We start from the raw sequence: 27,059 nt of genomic DNA on the forward strand, positions 1-27,059 counted from the left end.
AAATATAGTACAGTATATCCCTAATTCTATCTACACGTTAATCGCTAGTCAATTATACGCATGCTGTTGTGATGGCGTCGATAATGGCAGATACCTGCTCCTCGCTGAACCTACTATCACACTCCTCGACAAGAGCATATAGGTGAACGATATTCACCGGTAACTGGTTAACCAGCTGTAATTTTTCAGCCTTATAGAGATCGAACTGGTTCAACGTACGCATAAGGGTGGTGAACTTTTCATCGTTCATCCTCGTAATCCCTGACTTGACAGCTTGCTGTTCCTCCTCAGGGTCGGCGTTTTTGTTGGTCGTTAGATAGTTCACAACGTCCTTTGTGATGGCCTGCAGCTCCGGGTGGTTGTATTGTTTCTTCTTCCTACGGCGGTCGTCTGCCATTTCGACATCCTCGTCTACCACCCATTGGTGCTTCCTTTGGAGATGCGACATGAATTGTAGCGCCTCATAGTCGCTGATAAAAGCATCCCTGGTGGCCTCAACCTTCATGCTGTTGCCGAGACTCAGTGCTGTTCTTCGATCGACGCCTGCTACTGACTTTAAAACTTTTCGAGAGCTTTTATGTTACAGCACGTGATCCGCGTCTGCATGTTAGTCTCTGCTGTAATAATCTCCACCATGAAGAGCCTTGTTGGCGCAATCGGTAGCGCGTATGACTCTTAATCATAAGGTTACGGGTTCGAGCCCCGTACAGGGCTTCTTTTTTTCTATGCATATGTGGCACGTATCTTTCGACAAAAGCGTCCCCAATGTGGCATATTCGTGTATGAATGTCTAAATGTATTGCGCTATAAATGTCTTAAGTACATTGCAGCTAGGGCAATTACGGACTCTATTTCTATCTCAGCTTATGTGTCTTCTTATTGTATGTATGTCATCATTAGCCCATTAACGAAAGGATGCCCAGTGCAGCCACGTACGTCAGCGGCATGTAGGACCGCTTTGCCCCGTTTTCAGAAACTGGAAAGGAGGCTATTGATGATGCATCTGGAGTCACCGTTGAGCTGGGAGTGGTTTCCACCGTGCCACGGGATGTCAAAACTGGAGTGGTAGACTTCGAAGGCGTCAAGGAAGTAGTGCTTGACAGCTGGCTTGTCGAATGCCCGCTGGAAAGCAAAGTGGCCGCGAGACTGTGGTCAGATGAAGCACGAGCAGAGCTAGATACCTGCGTCCCAGAAGTCGAATTTCCTGTAGCTGTGGCAGAGCTAACTCCGGTGGTGGCAGATGAAGTCACGCCCGATGTGACAGAACCCGCTGATGAGGTGACAGAAGTCGCTGATGAGGTGACAGAAGTCGCTGATGAGGTGACAGAAGTCGCTTCCGAGGAGCCGCTAGCTAAGTTGGGAGAGAAGGCGCTCAGCGGAAGGTCTGAATAATCTAACTTCTCCTCCCTTTGTATCCTGTTAAATTCCTCTTGGGCTGTATCGTATCTACCATATATCTTCCCTTGTGTAGAATGGATGGTTACGCCCTTCTCCGATACATCACTGTACATATAAGACCTGCCTGAAGAATAGTCGGAAGCAATGATGCGCTTGATATACGCTGTGAAGGGCACCTTGCTATAGTCTGTTTGCCCACCGGCCCACTCAACAGTGCCCGGATGGTTTGTGGGATCGCCGCCCGCCCACACGCCCATGTACAATCTCATTGGCGATTGTGGGTATCCCTCAGAGGTGTCGTTCTTTACCCGGCGGATCGGCTTGCCATCGAGGTAGAACACAAGCTCATCCATCTTCCAGTCAATCGTATACGTGTGGAACTCTTCCTGTGGGCGGCTGACATTGTGGAACGCGCCCCGCGTGTACGTCGTCACGTTGCCCTTGCAGAAGAAGTTGGTCTGGAACTGCGCCGTATCGCCGCCAAGCCACTCAAGGTCTATTTCGTCTCGCGCGTCGCTCTGCAAGTAGAAGCTGGACACGATGCCCTTGCCCGGAGCCGCCTTAAACGTCACCTCCACCTTCCCGTACATGAGGTAGAAGTCCGACATAATCGCCGGATTGTCCCACCGTTTGGCCAACGTGAACGACGCCCCGTTAGGCCCATAACCCACTATACCAGTGTCCGTGTAATTTGAGAACCCTGGAGGCACATCCTTGAATTCCTCAAGGATTGACGCAGCGAGCGCAATGTTCTCTGGGCACTTCTTCTCCTTAAGCGGGTTGCACATTTGAACTGCGGTGGCTGCGCTGCCTGCGCACCACGACATCGCAACTAGTAAACCCAATGGCACATGCATTCTGCTCAAAGCTATCCTCTGTATATCCTGGCATGCTATGCTGCAACACCTGCTGAATATTTATACCTACATCCATACTGTCGCTGCATCGGTGATGGAATTCTGACCAGCGTAACCGTGCGGCCCTGTCTGAGCCGTTTCCACATATGCACAAGCCATACTGAACTGCAGAGGACAAAAACATGACATCTGGGCCGAAATCTACGTTACACTATTACCGTGTAACCAGCCATATTGGCGGCGCACCACATCTCGACAAACCCCTGCCCCCACCACAAAACCAATCACTGCCGCATTCGAAGCCGCGTAGTCAATGGCATCGGGGCCCAAAGAACATTCATATGCGGCGCCCCTCATATTAATGTGGCTGTCCCCCTGGTTACGCCGTACAGGGGCCACTAGGCCGCATGCTGGCTGTACTTTATTCCATGCAAGCCGTGTGGACCGATCCGGCAAAGACGAACGGCAACCGGATGTGGAAGTTTCAAACGGCAAAAATGAAACGGACAGGAATTGAACCTGCAACCCTTCGATTGCAATTTCCGGAAATTCCAGGATTTAACTGGAGTCGAAAGCTCTACCATTGAGCCACCGCTTCATCTGAGGACAAAGGTACATAAAGAAGTATTTGACCAGCATGGACTGTCACGTGTATAGATAACATGGACAGTGGCATGTGTCACGTGCTAGTGACCAAATTCGCTGACACCTCTACAAAGCAAGAGATGAGTAACAGTCGATCTTACTTGACAACGACAGCTCACCAATCCCTCAGTTCAGAAGCGCTCAGCATGGGTTCACTCGATGCGCGCAGTCCTCAGAAGGACGTGTGGTATACTAGACTGCTCAACGATTTCAAGCGGGCTGACGAAGGAGAAACCACCCGGTCCGTTGCGGACTCGGATATGGAGGTGGACGGGAAGCGCTACAAGGAGATGACTGACGTGGAGCGCGCCGTGTGCGACGCCGCGCGAAACTCCTCGCAGCTCAGCAAAAATCTGTCGATCCGACACCTGCTGACACTGGCAGTGGGTGGTGCTATCGGCACGGGTCTGTTCGTGAACTCAGGCGCGTCGCTGAACACCGGCGGCCCGGGCTCCATTCTAATCGCATGGACGCTAATTTCTACATGTTTGTTTACCATCGTCAACTCGCTCGGTGAACTTGCCTCTGCGTTCCCGGTTGTAGGCGGTTTCAACGTGTACATCACACGCTTCGTGGAGCCCTCTTTTGGCTTCGCCGTCAACATCAGTTACCTTGCCCAGTGGGCAGTGCTCCTGCCACTGGAGCTGGCAGCTGCATCCATTACCATCAAATACTGGAACAATAAAATCAACTCGGACGCCTGGGTTGCCATCTTCTACGTCTGCATAGCGCTCGCCAATATGCTGGATGTTAAATCGTTTGGCGAAACAGAGTTTGTGCTTTCGATGGTCAAGATTCTGGCCATCTTTGGCTTTGCCATCCTAGGTACGGTGCTCATCTGCGGCGGTGGGCCTGTTGGAGGTTTCATTGGTGCCAAGTACTGGCATGATCCTGGCGCCTTCGTCGGAGACACCCCGGGAGCCCAGTTTAAGGGTCTCTGCTCTGTTTTCGTGACTGCGGCGTTCAGTTACAGTGGCACCGAGCTCGTCGGCGTGTCAGCTGCCGAATCGATAAACCCGCGCTACACCATTCCGCGCGCATCCAAGAGATCTTTCTGGCTCATTACCTCCTCATACCTCCTGGTGCTCACCATCGCAGGCTGCCTCGTCCCCAGCAACGACCCCAGACTGTTGAATGGTATGTCATCGGTCGACGTCGCGGCGTCGCCACTCGTTATCGCCATCGAAAACGGCGGTATTAGGGGCGTGCCATCGTTGATGAATGCAATCATCCTGATCGCCATCATCTCGGTCGCGAACAGCTCGGTGTATGCATGCTCGAGGTGCATGGTATCGATGGCGCAGGTCGGAAATCTGCCCAAGGTCTTCAACTACATCGACAGGAAGGGACGCCCGCTCGTCGCCATCCTGGCCACCCTAGTGTTTGGGCTGCTGTCCTTCGTCGCCGCCAGTGACAAGCAGGAGGCAATCTTCACCTGGCTGAGCGCGCTGTCCGGCCTCTCGACCCTCTTCTGCTGGTTCGCCATCAACATCTCACATATCCGTTTCCGGCGTGCGATGTGCGCGCAGCAGCGCTCGCTTGACGAACTTCCCTACCTCTCGCTCACGGGCGTCCTAGGCTCGTGGTACGGCGCTGCAGTGCTGTTGTTCGTCCTCGTCCTCTCCTTCTGGACTTCGCTGTTCCCCCCGGGCAGCTCCGGGCCCTCTGCAGAGTCGTTCTTTGAGGGCTACCTGTCCTTCCCTATCTTCCTGATTTGCTACATCAGCCATAAGCTCTACAAGAGGGACTGGCGCCTCTTCATACCTGCTGGACAGATCGACGTGGACAGCGGCAGACGCGCGCTCGATATCGAGGAGCTGAAAGAGCAGAAGCTCCGTGAGCAGGCAGAGACCGCCAAGAAGCCGTTTTACGTCAGATGGTGGATTTTCTGGTGTTGAAGCCGCCCTAGCGTATCAGGTACGTGCTCTACTCCGTCATATATAGTACCCCATAGACTAAGTTGTATATATTATTGAGTCACCACGCCCCCTGATCGGTCTGGTAACACCAGGCTTCTCGGGCGGTGCGTTACCACCGAGATGCGGAAGGAATCGGCCAGCCAGACGGCCTATCCGGCCTCTCCGCGAGTCCATCCGAACACTTCTGTCCGCTCGAGGCTGCTGCTCATCTAGTTTGTCATCATTTTTCACGAAGATATCTGAAAATTTTTCGGCAGTGCGAACAGAAGTACTAACCAAGGATGAGGTCTTGAGGTCCTAGAGCCACTTCAACTTGCGTACCAGAGACTAAAGGAGAACCAGCTATGTCCACTTCTAATTGTAGATTCTATGAGAACAAGTACCCAGAAGTCGACGATGTCGTCATGGTCAACGTGCAGCAGATCGCGGAGATGGGTGCATATGTGAAATTGTTAGAATACGACAATATCGAGGGCATGGTGCTATTATCGGAGTTGTCGCGGAGACGTATCCGTTCCATTCAGAAGTTGATCCGTGTGGGCAAGAACGAGGTGGTGGTTGTGCTGCGTGTGGACAAGGAGAAGGGCTACATCGACCTCTCCAAGAGACGGGTGTCGAGCGAGGACATGATCAAATGTGAAGAGAGGTACCAGAAATCAAAAGCCGTGCATTCGATCCTACGCCAGTGCGCGGAGAAGTTCCAGTTTCCACTGGAGGACCTGTACAAGACCATTGCATGGCCGTTGAGTCGAAAGTACGGCCACGCCTACGACGCGTTCAAGCTCTCGATTGTCGACGAGACGGTATGGGAGGGCATCGAGCCGCCCTCTGCGGAGATATTCGAGGAGCTCAAACAGTACATCAGCAGGCGTCTGACCCCGCAGGCCATCAAGATCCGTGCGGACGTCGAGGTCTCCTGTTTCAGCTACGAGGGTATCGAGGCCATCAAGGAGGCGCTGAAGGCCGCGGAAGCCACCTCCACAGAGCAGATGCAGGTCAAGGTAAAGCTGGTCGCCGCTCCTTTGTACGTCATCACCACCCAGGCGCTGGACAAGAACCAAGGTATTGAAGCGCTAAACCACGCCATCTCCAAGATCGAAGAGTACATTGCCAAGTACCAGGGTGTGTGCAATGTCACTATGCCACCGAAGGCGGTCACTGCCACTGAGGATGCAGAGTTGCAAGCATTGCTGGAGAGCAAGGAGTTGGAGAATAGGTCCGATTCGGAGGAAGAGGATTCTGATTATGAGTAATAGCACCAAGTCGACTACTGCACGCTGCTTCGGCGAATGATAGCGCTGATTCCATTGTATATTGAACCTACTCATGTATTGTATATAATTAGTGTGCAGCGCTGTAACCTATGACCGGGTAACTTGGTGTGCTGTAAGGAGTATGTCACGTGATAGTTTCAACATAAGCTCAGAGAGGGGTAGTAAGTATTACACGTCCACGCAAGTATTAAATAACGGAAGCTCTACCTGAGTGCTGGCAACTTTTCAGTACCCAGTGTGCTACCCAGAAGTTATTGGGAGTACAGCTTGCGACCTGTTCAGCAAGCGAAGCACAGAGAGGATTAGTAAGTACCACTGTCGGATTCCGATGTCTATCAGGCCAGCCACACACGCAGGGTCGTGGTACCTGTCGAACCCCACGAGGTTGTCGCAGCAGCTATCGAAGTTCCTTAATGACGCCACGACCGAGCACGGAGGGGTCCAGCGCGGGACGCGGGCCATAATTTCCCCGCACGCAGGCTACAGCTACTGCGGCGAGACAATGGCGAAGTGCTATGCGAAGCTCGACGTGAACAAGGACACGAAACGCGTGTTTGTTCTAGGGCCCAGCCACCACTTCCACTTCCGAAATATTGCGCTTGTGTCGCGGTACACAGCTCTTGAGACGCCGCTTGGGAACCTCCAGGTAGACGAAGAGACGGTGTCGAAGCTGCTAGGGCATGCGCGTCTGTTCAGGCCTCTCGATTATGATGATGATCAAAAAGAGCACTCACTGGAGATGCAGTACCCCATGCTACATGAAACACTCTTGCAGCGCGGGGTGCGGCCGTCTGACGTGAAGATTGTACCGATCCTGATTTCGTACAACTCCACAGAAGTGGACTACGCCATCGGAAAGATATTGATCGAATATCTACAGTGCGACGACACCGCTGTAATCGTAAGCTCTGACTTTTGTCACTGGGGACGTCGCTTCGGGTACACTGGATACGTCAGCTCGGTGGAAGATATTCAAGACGCCGTTGCCGATGGCACCGAGATCGAGACCTTAACCACAAGAAGCAAAATGGACCACCATAGTATACAAATCTACAAGAGCATTGAACTTTTGGATCGATACGCAATGGACATTTTGGGCCAAATGGCTGACTCCAGAGAAAAGTACCAGATTTGGAAAGATTACCTCGAGGTAACGGGTAATACTATTTGCGGGGAAAAACCGATTGGTGTGCTCCTCTGTGCGTTCAGTTACGTGAATACCCCGTTATCCTTTCATTGGTGCGGTTATTCTCAAAGTAGCGAAGTGAAGTCTCTGGAAGATAGTAGCGTTTCTTATGCTGCAGGCTACTGCATCTTCTAGCCCGCCACATGGAGGGAGGCGGTGCTCACCTTATAAGGTCACGTGTTATTGCCGTAGTCCTGACGTTTAACCACAGTATGAGTTATTAGCAGTAATTATGGTGCGTCGTTCGGGTAGTATATTTAAGCAGTGTTGTGTAGTCCTGTGAACACATTCAGGTTCACCCTTTGGCTACCTGTTGCGTGTACGAAGTCTACATTGATCAACATGCTCTCCCCACATGGCGGAATCCTGCAAGATTTGGTGGCTCGTGACGCTGAAAAGAAAGATAGATTATTGCATGAAGCCCAAGGGCTGCCGCAGTGGAACCTTACCGCTAGGCAGTTGTGTGATATTGAGCTTATTTTGAATGGAGGTTTTTCTCCTTTAACGGGTTTCCTAGGTAAAGAAGATTACGAGTCAGTTGTGCAAAATTCCCGTCTTACCTCAGGGCTTCTTTGGACTATTCCTATCACCCTAGATGTCGATGAAGAATTCGCAAAAAGTGTTAATTTAGGTGAAAGAATAGCATTACTGCAAGATGATGACATATTTGTTGCCATTATCACTGTCTCAGACATATATACCCCAGACAAAAAGGTCGAGGCAGATAAAGTTTTCAGAGGCGATGAGGAGCACCCGGCCATACAATACTTGAATGAAACAGCGGGTGATATTTACCTCGGCGGAGAACTGGAGGCGATTCAGCTGCCAGCTCATTACGATTATCTTAACCTGCGTAAATCGCCCGCTGCCCTGCGGGCAGACTTCGCAACTCAACAATGGGATCGCGTTGTTGCTTTCCAAACTCGGAACCCAATGCACAGAGCTCACCGGGAACTGACGATCAGGGCTGCGAAAGAGCATAACGCAAAAGTCCTATTACATCCCGTTGTGGGACTGACAAAGCCGGGAGATATCGATTATCACACACGGATCAAGGTATATAAGGAGATTGTTAAGCGGTATCCAGAAGGCATAGCTCAATTAGCATTGCTTCCACTCGCGATGAGAATGGCAGGTGACAGGGAGGCTGTTTGGCACGCCATTATTAGAAAAAACTATGGTGCCACTCATTTCATTGTGGGCAGAGATCATGCCGGCCCCGGGACGAACTCTAAAGGTGATGACTTTTATGGACCTTATGACGCACAGGTCCTAGTTGAGTCTTATAAGAATGAACTCGGTATAGAAGTTGTGCCATTTAAATTGATAACGTACTTGCCTGATAAAGATATTTATCTGCCTGTGGATGAGATTGATGGCTCTGTGAAGACACTAACAATCAGTGGTACGGAATTGCGTAAGCGGTTGAGAGAAGGTACAGATATTCCCGACTGGTTTACCTACCCTGAGATAGTCGAGATCCTGAGACAATACAATCCACCCAGATATCGCCAAGGCTTCGTGATTGTAGTAAACCATGAAAACCCTAAGCGCATTGCAAATGCACTACTTTCAACTTTCCTGCAAGTCGGGGGCGGCAGACAGTATAAGATTTTTGATCACCAAGGCCAGCCGCAGCTCTTGGAGTTGATACCAGATTTTGTCAAGAGTGGGACTGGTTTGATAGTTACAAGCCCACTCCCATCATCTGTGGATGCTCATAATATCTATGAGCTTAACACATATCCCAGTGCACATATTAAGGTATCTGCTACCGAACCGGTCACTGAGATAGTACAGAAAACTGTTTTCTTCCTAGAAGATAACAAATTCTTCCAATTCTAGTCTTCTGCTCTCAAGATAGTAGTGTAGAAGATTTTGTTGTACAGTGATATTGATATATAATTACATGAATATAAGAAATTTATGTCCAGCTATGCTGCATTCCAGCAACTGGCTAGTTGCAACAGAGCATCTGGTCTAACATTCATGGGATGATCCGAGTAGTCACGTAAATTAAAAGTTGAAGCCTTTAGTGACTGGACAGATCCAACTCCTTGATATAATCGATAAACCTAGCTGCCCTAGTCTCCGAGTCGCTGAATTTATTCTCAACCTTTAGGTACAAGTCGAGAGCATATTCGTGGGCTGATGGCTCGCTAGAGCTTGGCGCAGGCTTGGATTCAACACTGTTTCCAGATAGAATGTCAAAGATGTCCTCTTTTGGCTTAGAAGAGGATGGGACTACAGTCAAAGGAAGCACGTCGTAGGACACCTCAAAGCGCGGTTCCCTTGGCTGGACAGACAACAACTCCTCAAATAATGGATCAAAGTGGTCGGAATAAGGATTGTCCAAGGCCTCGCCATGAGCAGTATATGTAGCCTCCCGAATGTACTGTTTCAGGGCGTTGGAAAAGCGCTCAAAAGACACATGCTCAGGTACCTTCAAAATGAGGCGCTCATGTAACGTTCTGTAGGCAGGTGGCGCAGGTTTTGGCTCGGCCTTTTTGTCCGCCGCGCCCTTTGGTGGCTGCGCAGGCCTTAGCTCAATGTTGCTCAAATCTAGGTGTTCAAACTTCTTGATATATTCGGAAACCTTCACAACGCTGTCTGCGGAAATCTTCCCCAAGTAACCCAGCACATCACCCTTCAGTATCCGGCCGTTTGGACCGGACGCCTTGATGTTGGCAAACGCTTCCTCGACGGTGACCCCATTGGCGTGTAGCAACGTTATGACCGATGGAAGTAACGTCTGGTTCTTGTCTGCTTGCTGCAAAATCCCATTGGAAACCGTCTTGGAAGGAGTCTTGCGGGCTGGAGCCGGCGCCTGCTCACTCACCTTCGGAGAGGGCTTGGCTTCTGCCTCCTTGGGCGCTTCGCTGGTAACCACCTTGGGAATCTCCAGCGCAGACAAATCATCCTCCACTTCCGCAAGAAACGCCACAGTTTCACCCACATCTACATCTTTGGAGCCGTCGCCCTTCACTATAGCAGCTAGTTTACCATCGTCTTGCGCCTCCACATCGATCTGCGCCTTGTCAGTTTCGACCTCCAGGATGACGTCGCCCGCCTGGAACGGCTCGCCAACCTTGAACTTCCATGATACAATACCACCCTTTTCCATAGTAGGCGACATTGCTGGCATATGGAACGGAGTGATAGCCCTAGGAGCCATAGATCCATGGAATGGACGACGGAAGGAAATCCTAGCTGACTGCTTGTATAACTGGGACCGGAACATCTTCAAAATATCTAAGCTCTAAGCGATGCGGCTGTCAAATGGTAAGAATACCGAGCTTTCAACGAGACAGGCCTGCTAAGGACAGTTGCGGCTTCTTGACGCTAGTTGGTGAAAGTGCCTCCTGTTTTCAAGTGGAAAAACATTTTCAACATCTGTTCGCCGGATAAATTCCACGGAGAAATAGTAAGTTCGACGAGACAATCGAAGTGAGAGTTTAAGACGATATGGTGCTTCGTAAAATGGAAGAGCCTTTTACTATCGCAGCACACGCTGTCATGCTCGTAGTAGATCTAACGTTACTCACTTGATTATAAGGCCAAGCAACGGAACAACCAGTTTTTTCCGGAACAGCTGGACGTTGCATTGTAGAGCGACTAAAGAGTCTCCTCCAGCCGACTTAGCGCAGCGATTTTACCAAGAGAGGCAGCCCACTTGCGGTTATCAGTCTTACATAGCATTTTGCAGTCGCGGTCCCATTTGAAGACAGAATCAAGCCAGTCTGCAAAGGAAGCGTTGGTTTTTTGCTTGTACAGAAGATCTGACCAAAATGCCTTGTAGCAGCCACCCAGCGCACAGGAGTTGGAAGTCTCAAGCCTATAGTTGCCGCCTTTTGCACCGAGAATATCTGCCATCGCGCGGACAATGGCATCGTTTTTGGATGCACCGCCCACGAAGAACACCCGATTCGGCCGCCTTGTGAATTCTGCGACATCGCGTTGCTGGCCGTCGAATGCAGCGTGCCCTCCAGTGTCAGATATTTCCGGCGGGGTCGACAAAAGCGGCGCAACACGCACCCTGCAGCTCAACGCTTGTGACTCTACTATATTCTTTGCGTCGTGGGCGGGCGATGCGAAACTCTCTACCTCCTGAAGTCCCTTGGGCGAGATACGGACCCGCTTGACTAACGGATGGTCCACAGAAGGCACAATTTCGGGTAGCGGAAAGTATACTCCAAGCTCTGCAGAGGTATCCACACTGTCGTCTTCAAGCGCCTTACTAAAAGCAGCCCAGCCCGACTCATCTCCGAGGGTATCCTTGATCCGCTCGCGCGCCAGCGCCCCATTGCAGTAGCATACCATGCCCATATAATTTCCAGGGATTGTAGGGTGGATAAACATATGGTAGTTCGGGGAGGGGCTATATTTCTCTGTGACGGCCAGGACAGTTGTGCTTGTGCCTAAGGAGACAAGCAAATCGTTCTTCTGAAGTGGAAGAGAGCATATAGTTGCCAAGTTATCCCCAGTCAGCTGGTAGATGTTGCAGCTGGTGTTGATGCCGTACTTCTCCTTAAAGTACCGTGAGACAGTCCCTAGCGGACGCACATTGTCGCAACGCACCGGGTTGCCGCACAGCTTATCAAACAGCGCGTCATCCACCATCTGCAGCAGGCCCTCGTCATACCGGTGCTGTGCTATGTCGTAGAGGTTCATCCCGCACGCATCAGCTTCTTCCGGTGGCACTAGCTTGCCAACTAGGACGCTGGCAAGGAAAGAAGACGCGAGCGAGATGGCCGCTGTAGCGGCGAATGTGGCCGGCTCAGTATCCCTGATCTTTTTGATTTGTAGCCCGGTAAATCTGAAGTGCGCCTTCGACCCTGTCAGCTGCGCAAGTTCCTGCGGTCCCCCGCAGTGGGCCTCAAACTGTTCGCGCTGGGCCTCCGTGCTGTGGTCCTGCCAATTCGGCGCATTGGCTCGACTTAGACATGGACCCAGCTGTGCTCGTAGACCGCTCCTACTATCGAGCTCCCGTATCCGGGTCTTCACGTCTTCCGTCCAGTACACAGAAGCGTGCTGCTGGCAAGAGCCTGATATGGCTTCAACTGCCCCCAGATCCACTTCCCGCGCAAGCCTTTCGAAACAGAGGTCCAGGGCTTCAAGCCACATCTCCACCGGTGATTCAACCACATTGTCCTCGCGTGTGTAGACTCCCTTCACTGTCTCGTAGCCTGCTAGATCCCGGTCGAAGTCCACGACCGCCGTGCATTTGATCGCCAGGTCCTCGTCGATGGCAAGGCACTTCAACTGTTGCGTTGACAGATCGAACCCCAAGTACAGCTTGCTTTCCGCCATCTTCTGCAGTGCTCACTTGTAGTCATCAGGGGCAAGCAAAGGTGATGATACCCTGGCATCTCCTTAATTTTATACCGAGTGAATTACATACTGCACTATAAATCTTTGGTGGTCGCGGCGGCACTGCCTACCCACGCTAGCTTCTGCTGTCGATACTTGCCATACGCAGGGACCACCAGTAGTAGCGCGAGCCCGTAGGCTGCAGCAAAGGCATATAGCGTTAGTGACAGGGAACCGGCATAGAAGCCAAGCAAGCAGCTGACGAGCGTCCCGGAACCGAGTATTATGTCTGTCAGCTTTGCAACTCGCCGCTGGGACGGATAGTCTATTGGAAACACCAGCTTACGGCTTAGGTCGTTAAAGATCTCCATTGTTGTAGTGTTGTCCTGAGCGTACTGGCAATCTTGTACGTGGTAAAAGTTCAAGTGGCTTAACTAGTCCCGCGAAACCTTTGTAAGAGCTTGCGTGCAAAATTGTAACAGGAAGTCCCTTGTGATTCCATCCTGGGGGGCGATGAGCTTGGCACTCCAGACACCGAATTTCTTTAGCTGGGCCTTCCAGTTGCTGTTCATGGACTCTTGCTCATCCAGGAGAACCTTCCACTGGTGGGCCGGAATTTCGTAAGAGACCTGGCCGTTGCCAACGGGGAGCTTGCGCATGAACTGTAAAGTGTGTACGAACCCGTTATAACAGTTGGCGAGCACGTTCACAAGCCGGGTTTCCTTGGCGACCTGCAGCTGAGCCTGCATCTTGTCCTTGATGCGGCCGAGGCCCTGCAGCATAGGACGGTCGATCACACCGCGACAGTCTACGGACTGTGGGTCTGCGAGCAGTTCGTGAAACTGGCTCTTCACGGCCTCGAGCCACTGCACGAGCTGGTCGCGGTCAGCCGATGTCACGGCATTCACCGGCTCGGTCATCGGTAGCGACTCGAGGTAAAAGCAGAGGAAACACATGGTCCAGATAAACATGATAGAGTCTGAGGCGTGCTGAAGGATTAGATGGTGCAAATGCGCCTTCTCGGGGTATTTCATCGCGGACATGCTGTGGAACTGCTGTTGAAGTGCTAGGATGGGGCAAGGGACGGAAATCAGTGTGACATCGATTTCGCTACATGTGCGAGCTCGCCAGCGGTCCTCTACACAGGTACACAGGTGCTGGGTAGGAGTCCGCAAAGGTGCTTCTGGAGAAGGGTGACAGCAGGCTCCACGCTGCCATTATTTCCAGTATGCTGCGTTACTGCTTAGTATTGCATGCATCGTTTTACATAACTACGCTCCGCGGACTAGCAACTTCGGACCCACTCCTATGGTCTGCTGCATGGTGAACGCTTGCAGGTTACCTATGGGAGCTGCTGTGAGAGCTGAGTCTATGTGGGGCTTCTGTAGAACAGTTTCGTCGTTTAATTAACATTTTTAGATATCAAAATGTAAAGAACCTCGAGCACCGTTGTCAAATACATGGGATGACGGAGTAGCGATATGCGACTGAAGTATGACTCCGAAACTGGTGCAGGGGCAATCTACAAAGTATAATCAAAAGGGTTCATAGGGTATAATGCCAGTGACACATTTTGTCTAGCGTCAACCTTTAAAGAAAGAGATATGGGACGACAAGCAGGACTAGCCGTGAGAGAGGGCCCACTTGGTGTTCAGCTGCAGCGCCGTGGAAAACAATGGGTGCGTGTGTTGAGTTAATAGACGTTGCCGACGAAAGGGAAGCCGCGGGTATGTTTGCTTTTGGTGTCGGGAGGCTCTCAGTAACCTCTGATGCACGCAACGAGGAAAAGGCGACCGTGCGCTCAGCAGTCGATGGCAGAACAGGGCTGGTGGTTTTGCCGCCAGGGATAACTGTGACGTGCTCCGGTGTCTGGCTGGTGGTATGCGAACTAGAAATTTGAGGGGTGCTCGACAGAGATTCTGAAACGGTCTTAGTGCTAGCCTGGTGCTCCAAACTTGAGATCACCAGCGGAGAAGAGGAATTGCACTCATGAGAGCTCTGAGGCTGGTTTGTGGGCTTAGGTAGCGAATTTCCGGTTGGAGAGATAGTCGGATTTGAAATAGTCGATGCATTGCCAGTGTGTTGCTGATTGATCCCGGTCAACATTGTGGTACCCGTGCATCCGCTTCCGGCCGAGTCAACTACCGGACTACTATGATGTGGCGTAGAAATCGAGGGGATAGGCGTTGCTCCAGAATTACTGGACCCTACTTGTCCTGGGTTCGTAATAGAACTTGATACTTCCGGTGCAACAGTGATTTTGGTACTGCTAGATCTGGGCGTCGAGTCTATAGCGTGCGTGGGGCCAGTTGGTTGCGTAATGACTAAACTGCCACTCGTTTTGATGGAAAGCATTGATGGGACACTGGAATTAGGGCTAATAATAGTATGAGCTTGCATATCGATGGAGGATGAAATGGCTGCATTGCAATCTGTCTTGCATGTCTGTACCGTAAGTGTTAGAGTTGAATTCCTCAATATGCTGGAGGTGGTCACAGAGGTTTGTACAGAAGGAACTTCATGGGTTGAAGCAGCATGGGACGGCACTACTGAGTCGAAAGAGGTTTTGGTGGTTTTAGTGGTTATAACAGTCGCACTGGAACTTTTTTCAGTAATCGCAATGGGTCTTGAAGCGCTACCAAGGTTAACAGAGGTAGTAGGTTGTAAAGAGCAACCCCCCTCACAGATTGTGGTCAAAACTGTAGTAGTATTCTGCGTATTTTCGGAGTGTGGCAGAACGCTTGTGGAACGTGCATCAATAGTTGAGACTTTCTTTTCACTCACAGGCCGATATGTGTTGCTATGATAAGTAGTGGAAGGGCTCGTTTCGGCGCCGCTGGTGTGAACCGTTGGGGTTGAAGGGTTGTTGGCGGTAGTGAACGTGCTATTGGTGCTCGAGTGAGAACCTTTAGAAGAAATACCAATGCTCGAAGGCCCATTCGATGCAAATGAAGCCCTCGTAGTGCTGGGCTCAGTGCTGCTGGGCGAAGGTGCCTTACTGGAAGACTTGGTCACCGCAGTGTTGTATGTGCTGGGCTCAGTGCTGCTAGGCGAAGATGCCTGATTGGAAGACTTGGTCGCCGCAGTGTTATATGTGCTCTCGGTGGTCGATGTGATCGTGCTAGAAGATGTCGGACGGGAAGAGATGGTCACCGCAGTGTTGTATGTGCTCTTGGTCGTCGGCGTGATCGTGCTCGAAAATGTTGTCAGAATTGGAATCTGGGTATTGGATGAAATGGTGGTGCTCTTAGTAACAGAAGGGCTCTTAGATTTATTGTCGACATTTGAAGGATACTTGCTGGTGCATTCTGTCTCTATCTGTGGAGACGTCGATACCGATGGTTGAGTAGAAATAGTAGATGCTTGGCCTGAGCAGAGAGTGCATTCCGTCTTGGTCAATGTTACATATGATGGCTTGTGTTTGCTAGGAATACTGGAGACCTCAGATGTAGGACATTGCGTGCAAACAGTCTTGGTCACTATTTTATGAGGGGCGACAGGGGGTTCACTTGCGGTACCGGTGAATATTCCTTCGGTTATAACAACAACCGGCGTATGCTTGGTGGTGGTTGTATATGTTGTGCCTGCATTGGTATCTGTACAAGTGTAGTCGAAGTGAATTGTATTACTGATGGTAACAGTTTCGGCATCCAGACTTTGTAAAACATTAGCCCACACGCGATATCCGGGCCCTAGTTCTCCCTGAACTATTTTGACCATATTACCAGTACATTCAATTGGTTCCTCCAAAGTTTCATAATCTAGTGGCAGCAGCCAGTCATTGAATCTCTTTGACTTAAACACCTGTAGCTTACTGCAGTCAATAGGGTGCGACTTGTCGTATTCGATTTCATGGCTGGAATTCAACGCATATCCGCTCGGACAGTTGAAGCCAAGATAATACAGTTCCAAAGAATTGTAGGTACTGGTTTTCCCGGAATAATAGAAACCATCTGTATGTTGGACACTCTCTGCTTCGAATTTCCCCTTCAGTTTGCCATCAAAACTCACTTCATTGGCGCCTGCACGGAACCTTGCTGCATTTTTATATTCATGAGCAAAGATAGAACCGCCGTCACTGAAAACAAGCGTCAAAGAAATGGTACCATCGATCTTTTTATGTTCAGACATATCTCCAAGGGCTTCACATTTTAGTACAGTATCCTCGTGGATATATGCTGCCTGCTGCAAAGCGTAACATTTGAAGATATCCTTTCCATGGAGTCCAACATGGAATTGATTTTGGTTATTGTCAAATTTAATTTTGTAGACGCTAGGCATTGCAATCGTGAAGTAGTCCGTGGGATTAATTTTGCTGGCGTCTTCGATGTGATAATCAAATTTGGCAGTCCACCCCTGGTGAGGATATTTCTGGGAACCTGTGACAGCCTCAATATTAAGTTCCGAGAAAGAAATACCTGTAATGGTATCTGCTGCGGCGCAGCAAGAGAGCATAATGAGAAGTAAAGCAATATACTTCATACTATGAAATTGGGAACTTATAGCTTGTTCTTGTGGAAAGGAGTTTAACCATTCAGAGTTTAAGAAGTCCTGCCTTTTTATAACGAGCAAGTTCATGGGATAGGATGCGAGATACGAAAATGTGTGTACCTCAACTAGTTTCAACATCTTACAGAAGGCTATGGTTTGGAATGTTAACTCTATCGCATCGCAGTTTCAGCTAGACCTAAAACTAGTGCTGCAGGATTGTTGGTTTCTGGGCTTTTCCGACTGAGCGCATGTGCTTTAGTTGCATTGTATGCTTTAGAGTTAATGTAATATCATATATTTCCTAATTCGTGCAATAATTGAAATACATCAAACCGGAAAAACGTGGTGATCGACATCTCTGATTAGATAATCATGGATACCTATCACCGAGTATAGACGGGGAAGCTTGGTTTCAATCTATTAGCAACAAAGACAGCAAATGTTCCTTCAAGCTTACAGTAAGCTCCTTACCTAATTAAGCTTTGCCTCATCTTCCGTATCGGTAGACGTAAAGGGAAGGTCAGATGCCCTCCACTGTAACTAAACCATTACTTATATCTCTTATTCTGTGCTAGAGACGCTGAGGTCGCAAAAGAGCAGCACTTATAGCGACACAGGCCATTTAATAGTACAGTTGGTATTACTACGGTATTTGCCAAGCCCAGGGCAAATGAATTAAAGTAATAAATATCAGACACTAGCTGGCAAAGCTAGCCGATGAAATCATCCGAAACTACCAACCTTGTAACTCTTCGAAAAAGTCAATCGTCCTATTTGACTTGCTTCCAACCGCCTTCGCAACCTCCGCACGGATAGTGTCGCACATTGCAGGATGCGCACATGTCATAATGGCGGTGGAACCTTGTGAAGCTTCTTCCAAGTCCGTCCCGACAAGATGAGGAATATCTGGTCTACCTTCTCTAAACTCCACGTGAGGTAAAGCGTCTTGCACTTGCACAATTTCTTCAAAAGATGCGACCCTCACCTGCCCCGCCGAAGCAGCTTTTCTATCTGTGGCGGAGGAAGCATCCTCAGGTATATGTTTATAGCCAATCTTAGCTTCAGAGTACCTCGTGACGTAGACCACAACAGCTACATTTGAGAAGGCGGCCAGCTCTTTTAGTTCCTCGTAAAACCAATCCAATGAATTCCAATTTCTAATAACCCAGTATAATTTAATGAATTGGGATTTTTCGTTAGCGTTTGTTGCTAAGTGCTTACAATAAGCAAAAGGTCCTGGAATTCCGTTCCCACTAGTGTAAAGTAGTACAGTGTCATAGATATCCAGCGGATTATAGGTTCCAAAGGGACCTGCGACACTAATTTTTAGTACATCTTCCTGATTTTCACACTTCAATAAACGGTTGTATAATACTTTGGTCGAGCCTTCCTTTATCTTGATATAAAAATGCAGATACCCATCATTATCATTGACAAATGTGAAAGGATGCGATTGCAAAAAGAGTGAAGGAGTCAGGAAATAGACATAACCGTACGCCCCCGGAAAGGCTGACCACCATGATTTATTTTGGACAACCAGGCTGATAACTTCATCAGATACAATTTTTATCGTGGCATTACGAACACCGAAAGAGGCTAATCTGATAATCGTGATAATCCGATCGACCCCCCACAAACCAACGGTAGCTTTGCAAAACACAAGGAAGTGTGAAGATTTAGTATGGCGCCATAGACTACCAAGGAAACCCGCGGCCAAGATAATATGAAACACCACGAAGAGCTTGTAGGACCGACGGCGGAACCAGCCCAAGGTCTGGAAAAAGAACACAAATATTAAGACAACAAGGGTGATCCCAAACTTGTAGAAACGTTCCCCTTTAACGGATGGTATTCTCTCTTCGCGTCTAAGATATTCATACATGCCAACGAAGTGGGTCAGAGCCAGAAGGATAAGTATGTTTCCCATGTTTTTATGAAAAGCATAGAAGGTGGACTGCTTCCATCCAGTTAGCCACAAGAGCACATTGTTGCGAGTACCAAACAAGAAGGTAAACGGAACCAGATAAATCAGTATAGTAGAAGCCCGGTGTCCAACTGCTGCCAACATTTCACCGGTTCTGCTAGCGTAGGCCACATTGCCAGGAACAGACCTATACCCAAGAGCTGCTCCCAGCACTACCAAAATCACCAAACCTGCCAGAATGAACGACTCCAATCTGGTGGGAATTATTTCTCCCCATTTATTGTGTTCTGCATGCCGCACACCATATAAAGCTGGGACTGTAAGTGCCTGGCGACACTTTCTAAAGATTATATTGTTCGTTGTCTTCTTTAGCGATACCAGCTGTCTGGGAGCCAGTTTATTCAGAAGGTTGTAGATTGTCCCAAGCCCAACGATCGATATCCAGTACACCAGCAATGCAGTACCTACCCAAACACTAACGGTGTCGTGGTGCACCTTGGCATCATATGATTTATATGTGATTAGGAAGAGTGATGTAGAGTAGTTTCCAGTCTTCAAGGTTGGGTATTTCGCTAGCGGTCGCTGACAGGTTTTCTCAATTGTTGCGGAAAGTTCCTGCATGTCACCATGAGGAAGTTTCCCGATCTCTACCGTAGCACAGTTCAGAAAGGCTTCCATGTAGGCGCTGTCCAGGCACAACTCTGAAAAATCGTCCGAAAAAAGCGGCTTCTGCTCCGTCCCCACTGTGTACTTACATGCTACCATCGTTTTCATGGTATCTGTCTTTCCCTTATTCGGATACAAGGCAGCTGCGGCCTCTGAAGCCAGGAGGATTGCTCCAATTCCTCTCGAAATACGCATTGATAATCCTGTAATTTCCTAGCGTTCTGCTCATATGATCTTCCACAACAACGACGGCACGCATATATATATGATTATCATCGTTAGATCAGGTACGAACTACGCGATGAAGAGCTTATGCTGCGCCAACTTCACCAGCGTTGAAATTTACCAGCGTTGAAATGACATAAAGATTGATAATATAGGATAAGAACGTCTTCTTTATCTCTAGGGGAGTTCATGGTGTTTGTAAGTCTGACTAAGAGGGCTCAGGAAGATGCCAGGCCTTCTGTCTCTAGGGGAGACCGAAGGTCTTTTGTAAGTCTGACTAAGAGGGGTCCAGGAAGAAGGCGCTGGGGATCAAAAATGTTCCCGGTAAAGATTTGAGGAAGGCACCTTTCACTGTATGCATGGCGCTCACACATTCTCCCCACTTATCGCTCGCTCGGTGTCCGATTTACCGGCGGTACTCATTTCTCAGCCGCTAATTCCGCAGCCACTAATTCCGGAACCACAGATGAAAGCCACGATCAGCTAAGCTAGTGTCTAAAGATTTTTCCAGTAGTAGAACGTATTCGGCTTAGGTAAAAGTTATAAAAATTGCAATTTGCTAGTTACAAATAATATACACGTTAACCCGGCCGGCTCATTTTAACTACTTAGGACTGTTGCTTGTATCCTTTGGCAACAGCCTCCTCATATACAGGGTAGTCAATGTAGCCTTCTGCCTCATTGGTGTAGAACAACTCTCTACGGTAATTGTTCAAAGGCAGGCCCTTCTCCAAACGGTCTGGAAGATCTGGGTTGGAGATAAAGTACCTACCATACACGATGACAGTTCTGCCCAACTCGGCATCACGAACGGCAGCGTCAAGGTGGTGAGCATAACTACCAGCTCTTAGGATGATACCCTTCCAGACGCTGTAGAAGAAGTCGTTGGTACCACCGTTGTATACGGACTGGCCCTCCTCGACACTTGGGTCAGTCACACGTGGCTCAACAACGTGGATGTAAGCCAATCTCTTACCCTCAGCAGCACGTTTTTCTAGTTGGCCAGCGATATAAGCATACTGCGCAACGGTGTTTGGGTCCACAGTACCGGCCATGTTACCAAAGGTACCGTATGGAGAAAATCTGACACCGACCTTCTCAGGGCCGACTGCCTCGGCAAGAGCGTCCAAAACCTCCAAGGTAAACCTGGCGCGGTTCTCGATGGATCCGCCGTACTCGTCGGTACGCTTGTTAGAGACAGAGTCCAAGAACTGGTTCAACAAGTAACCGTTGGCAGAGTGCACCTCGACACCGTCGGCGCCCGCTTCAATAGCACGCTTGGCAGCAGACACGTAGATCTGGATGTACTCCTTGATCTGATCCTTGGTAATGGCACGGGATGGAACATTGAGCTGCTTGGCCAGGTCGCGCACCCCGTCAGATGGGTACCAGTCGTCGCTTGCCGAGTCGTTTCTCAAGCCGTTCTTGGCGATGACCGAAGGGTCGTTTTGAGAGCCCAACACCCACAGCTGAACCCAAGCGAACGATTTGTTGTCGTGGATCACCTTGAAGATCTTAGCCCACTCGCTAGCCTGTTCGGCGCTCCAAATACCAGGAACGTCATTCATCCCCGCGGTGGAAGCGGATGGGAACGTACCCTCTGTGATGACCAGGGTACCTGGTCTCTTCGAACGCTGGTCGTAGTATTCACGCACAATATCCGTTGGGATGTGCTCGGGGTTAGTGGTACGTAGACGGGTTAGTGGAGCTAGAGCGATCCGGTGCTGGATCGTTGTGTTGCCCACCTTTAGTGGCTTGAATAGTGCGGTGTTGCGGAGTTCTTTGGTAGGTAGGCTGGAGAAGGACATATTTGGTTGTTAATTCGTATCGACGATTGTTAAAGATGTTCAATAACTATCAATTAATGTCTCTCTTATATACGGACATTCCGATACTGATTTGGTATTACTCAGCATTGAACTGGTTGTGCGTAAGCGATCCAGCCATATGGAAGTGGCGCCGGACCTGTGGATGGTAAATCATTAGTAATCAAAACGGAAATAGGAAAAAATTAAGCCCTGTACGGGGCTCGAACCCGTAACCTTATGATTAAGAGTCATACGCGCTACCGATTGCGCCAACAAGGCCCTTATTAGTTGGGCTGACAATCCTGTAGTTACCAGCAGAGAGTCATCTCACGTGCTATTGATGTAGGTGGCTTCACAGTGTCACATAGCATGCTTTGCTGTATCCCATTAATAGTGCAAGCACCACTGTATGTCCAGCCAGTTTGCTCACCGGATCCGAGCAGCGAACCGTCCAGAACCGTCTAAAGTCCACAGAAGGAATTATCACCTTTTTGGGCTGAACAGTGGCTTCTTGCATTTTGTAGATTCCATAATCAGCCAGGGCGTATATCATGAATAAAAATTTATAACGATTATAACAAAAGAGTAATAATTATTAATATTTGAATTTGTAGAGTACGTATCCACATAGTATTCGGAAGACTTCTTAGAATAATGTACTGCACCCTGTAACGTATTCCTTTAATCATCCACGTGACGACAACTTTGGCGCCGAACTAGTCCGACATGGCATAGCATAGATGCCGGAGCCACCGGTGTGCCTCAGGAGGAGTTATTGGGCTGGAAACTCAAAAACTGCGGCGAGGGTCCCTTGCCCCTTTCTGCAACTTGGGTAAACAGTTACGTCACATAAAAGGGCACGTGATGTGAAACTGCTGGAATTATAATTGCTGCAGCGCTGTTCAGACTACTATCACACCATCGCCATGTCGCTCCCAGTTGACGCCAAGGCACAGCCGGAGACGGTGGTGCAGTATGTGCGAGACTACATCATCAAGCCGAACTTTGAAGTTGTTGAGGAATTTGAGATTCTGTCGACGATACGGTATGACCCACACCTTGGACAGGCACTGCCATCCGCGAGCAACCCGGGCGTGGACATAGGCTTAGACTTCCTGCGGAACGACACTCAGGTGTGCCCTGAGCTTCCCGAGAATATCCTATTCAATGACTTTGCACCGGAGGGGCCGGAAGCTGCGCATGACCCGCTGCAGGAGCTGCTTCACATCTTGGACGCGCCGGGGCGGCAGCTGGCACCAGCTGGGCTGCCAGCGAGCGCGCAGCGGGACCTGCGGGCGACGTTCAAGGAACGATTCTTTCTACTGAAGGAACACCAGCAGAGGCTGAATCTCGCGATGTCGTATTTTGACTGGGACTTTGAAATTCCTATGTCGCTATTACTTGACAAGCTGATAGAGGCGGTACCGTTGCCAGACGGTGCCGGCGCCTTGGGTTTACAACAGCGGATGCAACAACTCCTGCTCGGCACTATGAGCTACAAGATGCGAGTGTTGATTTCGAGGAGTGGGAACATGCGCATTGAAGCCCATCCCCTGGTGCGGCTCCCCGCCCCTAACGATGGACAAAAGTACTTCATTAACACGCTCCTCTCTGGCTTCGTCAATGGGCCAACGTGGCAGGTATGGGTGGATTCACAGCCCGTAGTTATTTCGCCGTTTACAACCTTCAAGACGACCAGACGACAGCACTACAATGACGCACGTACCCGCGTCATGCAGGCGGCAGGCATGGACAAGATGGAAAAGACCGAGGTGCTTGTCTATAATGACGCCTTCCAGCTCATGGAGGGCTCAATTACCAGCGTCGCAGTTAAGAAGTACATAGCGGCGAATGAGTATCGCTATGTCACGCCATTCCTGGCCTCGGGATGTCTTTGCGGTGTGATGAGGCATTTCTTACTCCAGAAGGGGCTGGTACAGGAGGACACAATAGACGTCAGACACCTGAAAGAGGGAGACGAAGTTCTTTTGTTCAATGCCGTAATGGGGTGCGTCAAGGGTGTTATACGCCACTCTCCACTACAGAGCTGAGTGCGTCCTACATAGACAGTTATTTAGCCCAACATGCTTCTCTTCCTCCCGCGCAGGCGTACTTCTTCGAACCTGCGGAGTAGCTCCTTCAGTTTTTGCTCTCCCTTCTCTCCATGTGACTGGTAGACAGAGGTAAAGCCCTCCATTAACCATTCGAAGTACTTTTCCGCAAACGCCGAGTGCGTGCTCGCAAGAGCACGTTCTAGCACATATAAATCCACCCCCTTGTCCTCCACGAGGTTCGAATTGCTCCCAAGACCAAAGTCAATCAGGTGTGGCGCCCACTCAGCCCCGCTCCTTACCAGCACGATGTTGGAGGTAGTGAGATCACCGTGGCAGTAGTCGTTCCAGTGCAGCAGACCTATCTGGCACCCCACATCGCGCACGGTGGCCTCCACGACCGGGCTGTAGGGTTCCGAGGCACACATCCACAGGAAGTTCTTCAAATTGCTGAACCCGCGGCTTTCCGGCAGGTCTTCTCCCAGGAACTCCATCCAGATGCTTCCATTGTAGACGTCGCACGCGAGTAGCTTGGGAACCCGGAGCCCCTTGATCTGCTGTAGCTTACCGAGGAGCCGCGCCTCGCCCAAAGTCCGCTGCTTGGTCAGTGCCACGTCGATCGATGGATGCCTGTACGTCTTGGGCGGCCTGTATTTCACGACGTACTTAGAGCTGCCTTCTGTCGAGGGCAGGTACGGATGAGTAGTCGTAGTAAAAATAACGGCCTCAGCGCCTTGTGAAATAGGCGTTAACGTGATACCCTCGCCATAGATCTGCGAAACCCGCGAGATAACCTCTGCAGACATTGGCGCTGTTTATGGCAGTCTGTTCATTCGTGCTATTTAACTGATGCTCTGATTATGATATATATAACTAAAATTTTCACAACCGGTAATTTGCATTGTGAGCTAGACATCTGTCACAGTGTAGTTATAATGACTGGAGGCAATAAAATATATAAAGTTCACAATCCCGTTCGGATTTATTGCTGCTGAGTACCGTTGTATTTTGCTCTCCATTCGTCAATCTTCTTCTCATCAATTCTCTGGAACAAATATTCGGCCTTATTAATATTGTGCCCACCTTGAATGATGAGGTTGAACTCCCCGGCGATCGCCAGAGCCGGAGCGTTCAGCATTCTGTTGATAGTTTCGGCGGTTTGCGGCATGAATGGTGCAATGACAGATGCAACCGCGTATATGATGTTCAAGCCTACGCCTACCACGGCATCAGATTTGTCGGGTGACTGGGAGAAAAGGCTGTTGTCGAGCTTGTTTTCTTGTAGGAACTGGTTGCCGCGGGCAGAAAGAGCCATTGCCAGCTCCAAACCGCGCTTCTCACGGGCAAGCTCCATTTCGGCGACGTAGTTGGACAAGATATGGTTGATATCGTCGGTCAGTTGTTTGAAGCCGGGCAAGTTGTCTACGTTAAAGGATGGTACCACGCGGTTGTACTTGGCGTTCACGAACTTCACCAGCCTGTTGACAAAGTTACCGAGGTTCGCAAGCAGTTCGCTGTTGTTTTTGGTAACCATGTCTTTCCAGGAGAACTGCGAGTCGCTGGTCTCCGGTCTGACGGATGCAAGGTAGTATCTCCACACATCTGGCGGGATGCCGGTATCTTTGGCGTTGTTGCCGAAAACGCCGACGCCCCTGCTCTTTGAGAACTTCCCACCTTCGTACTGCAGATATTCGGTGGTGTTTAGATGATGAAGCATGGTCCACTTGTCGCCAGTACCGAGTTGCGACCCTGGGTAAATGACAGTGTGGAATGGAACATTGTCTTTGCCCATGAACTGGTACAAAGAGACATTTTCCGGGTTCTTCCACCAGCGCTCCCACTCCTTGGTATAGTTGGCCGTGATCGAAGAGTAACCGATGGTTGCGTCGAACCAAACGTACAACACCTTCTCCTTATACTTCTCCAACGGGACCGGAGTACCCCATACCAGGTCTCTTGTGATACACCGTGGCTCAAGGCCCTCCTTCAACCATGAGTTGGTGATGGTCCTAGAGTTCTTTGACCAGTTACCCTTTTCAGACGACTCGGCAACCCATTGTGCAATGTCTTTTTCTAGCTTGTTCAACGAGAGGAAGATATGATCGGACGTCCGCGGTTCAGGCTTGGTGTTGTCCAGCTTACAACGGGGATTAACTAGCTCAAACGGATCCAGCAGGGCGCCACACTTATCGCACTGGTCACCGCGGGCATCCTCATACTGGCACTTTGGACATTCACCCTCCACGTATCTGTCTGCTAGGAATGCATTGTGCTCCGAGCAGTACAGCTGCTTCATGGTTTTTTCTTCCAGATAGCCATTCTCGTTCAACTTGTTAAAGATATCTTGGGCTATTTCCGTCTGGGCGGCCGTAGTCGTCCTTCCAAAGTAATCGAAACCAATATTGAACCACTTGTACACGTCTGCGTGTATCTTGTGGAACTTGTCGCACAGCTCGCGGGGAGAAATGCCCTCCTCCAGCGCCTTTGTCTCAGTCGCAGTACCGTACTCATCAGTACCGCAGATGAAGAGCGTATTATAATTTCTTGCCTTGCAGTAACGAGCGTATATATCTGCGGACAAAACGCTACCCACAATGTTCCCCAAATGTGGGACGTTGTTCACGTACGGTAGAGCAGAGGTCACTAGCACGTTCCGCTCGCCCTCCCGAGGCAAGATTTCACCCTCTTGTTTCTTTATAGAGTATCCGACCCTCACATTGGCAGCTCCGGTGTACATGAAGCTCGAAGCCGACCGCGGAGTCTGTTGCTTCGCGACCTCTAGCGCCTGCTCCACACGCGCTGGCAGAGCTGCAAACCGTGCGCGCACGGCTTTGGCATCTAGCGCATAAGTGTTAGCAAAGGTTATGAGCCTCGTCGCGGAGAGCGGCTCCTCCATCGACACCAGGTAGTGTTCCAGCGACTTATTCGCTGCCGTGGTCACGTAATCTGGCACCATCTCGCTCCGGTGTAGCATGTGCTCCAACGAGGCCTGTGCGTACTGGCATTCATCGGATCCAGAAGCCTCGTAGTCGTTCAGAACGAACCGGAGAATGGCGTTTGCGTCGAACAGCCGGAACCCCGAGCCACTGGTTAGCTGGGGGCCCTCGTTTTCGCACACCTTCAGCGTGCAGCCTGCCGGCGCCAGCACCTGCGCCAGGGCCAGCTTTATGTTATTTGCCAATTGGAAACCATACGAATGGTCCTTGGTCTTATCAAACGAGAGCTCAAACACCATAATTCTCGTGCTAATGCAATCGTGCTGCAGGTGATCGTCTCAGTCACCTGCTCAATTTTTTAATATTTCA

The 27,059-nt window shown here is 49.9% G+C and overlaps 16 protein-coding genes and 3 non-coding genes across 19 annotated transcripts; 5 read left to right on the top strand and 14 right to left on the bottom strand.

The window, feature by feature from the left end:
* Positions 1-52: 52 nt before the first annotated feature.
* RPC17 (DNA-directed RNA polymerase III subunit RPC17) lies at positions 53-505 on the bottom strand (the record flags this gene model as incomplete). The annotated part of the gene is made up of 1 exon (NM_212045.1): positions 53-505. The coding sequence occupies one exon, from the start codon at positions 503-505 to the stop codon at positions 53-55; it is 453 nt and encodes a 150-aa protein (NP_986983.1).
* A 136-nt stretch (positions 506-641) lies between these two features.
* On the bottom strand, positions 642-714 carry AGOS_t0191. Its single transcript has one exon. It is a non-coding gene; the product is annotated as a tRNA-Lys (tRNA).
* A 182-nt stretch (positions 715-896) lies between these two features.
* Positions 897-2,255, bottom strand: CRH1 (transglycosylase; the record flags this gene model as incomplete). Its single annotated transcript, NM_212046.1, has 1 exon — positions 897-2,255. The coding sequence occupies one exon, from the start codon at positions 2,253-2,255 to the stop codon at positions 897-899; it is 1,359 nt and encodes a 452-aa protein (NP_986984.1).
* A 498-nt stretch (positions 2,256-2,753) lies between these two features.
* Positions 2,754-2,853, bottom strand: AGOS_t0192. The gene is made up of 2 exons: positions 2,818-2,853; positions 2,754-2,789 (listed from the first exon to the last, which is right to left on the bottom strand). It is a non-coding gene; the product is annotated as a tRNA-Trp (tRNA).
* A 64-nt stretch (positions 2,854-2,917) lies between these two features.
* Positions 2,918-4,798, top strand: HIP1 (histidine permease; the record flags this gene model as incomplete). Its single annotated transcript, NM_212047.1, has 1 exon — positions 2,918-4,798. The coding sequence occupies one exon, from the start codon at positions 2,918-2,920 to the stop codon at positions 4,796-4,798; it is 1,881 nt and encodes a 626-aa protein (NP_986985.1).
* Positions 4,799-5,163: 365 nt separating this feature from the next.
* On the top strand, positions 5,164-6,072 carry SUI2 (translation initiation factor eIF2 subunit alpha; the record flags this gene model as incomplete). The annotated part of the gene is made up of 1 exon (NM_212048.2): positions 5,164-6,072. One exon carries the CDS (start codon positions 5,164-5,166, stop codon positions 6,070-6,072), a length of 909 nt encoding a protein of 302 aa, NP_986986.2.
* Positions 6,073-6,421: 349 nt separating this feature from the next.
* MHO1 (Mho1p) lies at positions 6,422-7,414 on the top strand (the record flags this gene model as incomplete). Its single annotated transcript, NM_212049.2, has 1 exon — positions 6,422-7,414. The coding sequence occupies one exon, from the start codon at positions 6,422-6,424 to the stop codon at positions 7,412-7,414; it is 993 nt and encodes a 330-aa protein (NP_986987.2).
* A 207-nt stretch (positions 7,415-7,621) lies between these two features.
* On the top strand, positions 7,622-9,124 carry MET3 (sulfate adenylyltransferase; the record flags this gene model as incomplete). Its single annotated transcript, NM_212050.1, has 1 exon — positions 7,622-9,124. One exon carries the CDS (start codon positions 7,622-7,624, stop codon positions 9,122-9,124), a length of 1,503 nt encoding a protein of 500 aa, NP_986988.1.
* Positions 9,125-9,311: 187 nt separating this feature from the next.
* On the bottom strand, positions 9,312-10,520 carry PDX1 (Pdx1p; the record flags this gene model as incomplete). The annotated part of the gene is made up of 1 exon (NM_212051.2): positions 9,312-10,520. The coding sequence occupies one exon, from the start codon at positions 10,518-10,520 to the stop codon at positions 9,312-9,314; it is 1,209 nt and encodes a 402-aa protein (NP_986989.2).
* Positions 10,521-10,894: 374 nt separating this feature from the next.
* XKS1 (xylulokinase) lies at positions 10,895-12,589 on the bottom strand (the record flags this gene model as incomplete). Its single annotated transcript, NM_212052.2, has 1 exon — positions 10,895-12,589. The coding sequence occupies one exon, from the start codon at positions 12,587-12,589 to the stop codon at positions 10,895-10,897; it is 1,695 nt and encodes a 564-aa protein (NP_986990.2).
* A 95-nt stretch (positions 12,590-12,684) lies between these two features.
* Positions 12,685-12,960, bottom strand: SPC1 (signal peptidase complex subunit SPC1; the record flags this gene model as incomplete). Its single annotated transcript, NM_212053.1, has 1 exon — positions 12,685-12,960. One exon carries the CDS (start codon positions 12,958-12,960, stop codon positions 12,685-12,687), a length of 276 nt encoding a protein of 91 aa, NP_986991.1.
* Positions 12,961-13,023: 63 nt separating this feature from the next.
* AGOS_AGR326C (AGR326Cp) lies at positions 13,024-13,632 on the bottom strand (the record flags this gene model as incomplete). Its single annotated transcript, NM_212054.1, has 1 exon — positions 13,024-13,632. One exon carries the CDS (start codon positions 13,630-13,632, stop codon positions 13,024-13,026), a length of 609 nt encoding a protein of 202 aa, NP_986992.1.
* A 547-nt stretch (positions 13,633-14,179) lies between these two features.
* On the bottom strand, positions 14,180-17,071 carry SAG1 (Sag1p; the record flags this gene model as incomplete). The annotated part of the gene is made up of 1 exon (NM_212055.3): positions 14,180-17,071. The coding sequence occupies one exon, from the start codon at positions 17,069-17,071 to the stop codon at positions 14,180-14,182; it is 2,892 nt and encodes a 963-aa protein (NP_986993.3).
* Positions 17,072-17,813: 742 nt separating this feature from the next.
* Positions 17,814-19,865, bottom strand: AGOS_AGR328C (ferric reductase family protein; the record flags this gene model as incomplete). Its single annotated transcript, NM_212056.1, has 1 exon — positions 17,814-19,865. The coding sequence occupies one exon, from the start codon at positions 19,863-19,865 to the stop codon at positions 17,814-17,816; it is 2,052 nt and encodes a 683-aa protein (NP_986994.1).
* Positions 19,866-20,503: 638 nt separating this feature from the next.
* AGOS_AGR329C (alkene reductase) lies at positions 20,504-21,703 on the bottom strand (the record flags this gene model as incomplete). The annotated part of the gene is made up of 1 exon (NM_212057.1): positions 20,504-21,703. One exon carries the CDS (start codon positions 21,701-21,703, stop codon positions 20,504-20,506), a length of 1,200 nt encoding a protein of 399 aa, NP_986995.1.
* A 206-nt stretch (positions 21,704-21,909) lies between these two features.
* Positions 21,910-21,982, bottom strand: AGOS_t0193. Its single transcript has one exon. It is a non-coding gene; the product is annotated as a tRNA-Lys (tRNA).
* A 647-nt stretch (positions 21,983-22,629) lies between these two features.
* Positions 22,630-23,754, top strand: ABZ2 (aminodeoxychorismate lyase ABZ2; the record flags this gene model as incomplete). Its single annotated transcript, NM_212058.1, has 1 exon — positions 22,630-23,754. The coding sequence occupies one exon, from the start codon at positions 22,630-22,632 to the stop codon at positions 23,752-23,754; it is 1,125 nt and encodes a 374-aa protein (NP_986996.1).
* Positions 23,755-23,777: 23 nt separating this feature from the next.
* On the bottom strand, positions 23,778-24,560 carry BUD32 (serine/threonine protein kinase BUD32; the record flags this gene model as incomplete). The annotated part of the gene is made up of 1 exon (NM_212059.1): positions 23,778-24,560. One exon carries the CDS (start codon positions 24,558-24,560, stop codon positions 23,778-23,780), a length of 783 nt encoding a protein of 260 aa, NP_986997.1.
* A 176-nt stretch (positions 24,561-24,736) lies between these two features.
* Positions 24,737-26,989, bottom strand: MES1 (methionine--tRNA ligase MES1; the record flags this gene model as incomplete). The annotated part of the gene is made up of 1 exon (NM_212060.1): positions 24,737-26,989. The coding sequence occupies one exon, from the start codon at positions 26,987-26,989 to the stop codon at positions 24,737-24,739; it is 2,253 nt and encodes a 750-aa protein (NP_986998.1).
* Positions 26,990-27,059: the final 70 nt, after the last annotated feature.

Source organism: Eremothecium gossypii, chromosome VII (genome assembly GCF_000091025.4).
Source record: "Eremothecium gossypii ATCC 10895 chromosome VII, complete sequence".
Classification (NCBI taxonomy): Eukaryota; Fungi; Ascomycota; class Saccharomycetes; order Saccharomycetales; family Saccharomycetaceae; genus Eremothecium; species Eremothecium gossypii.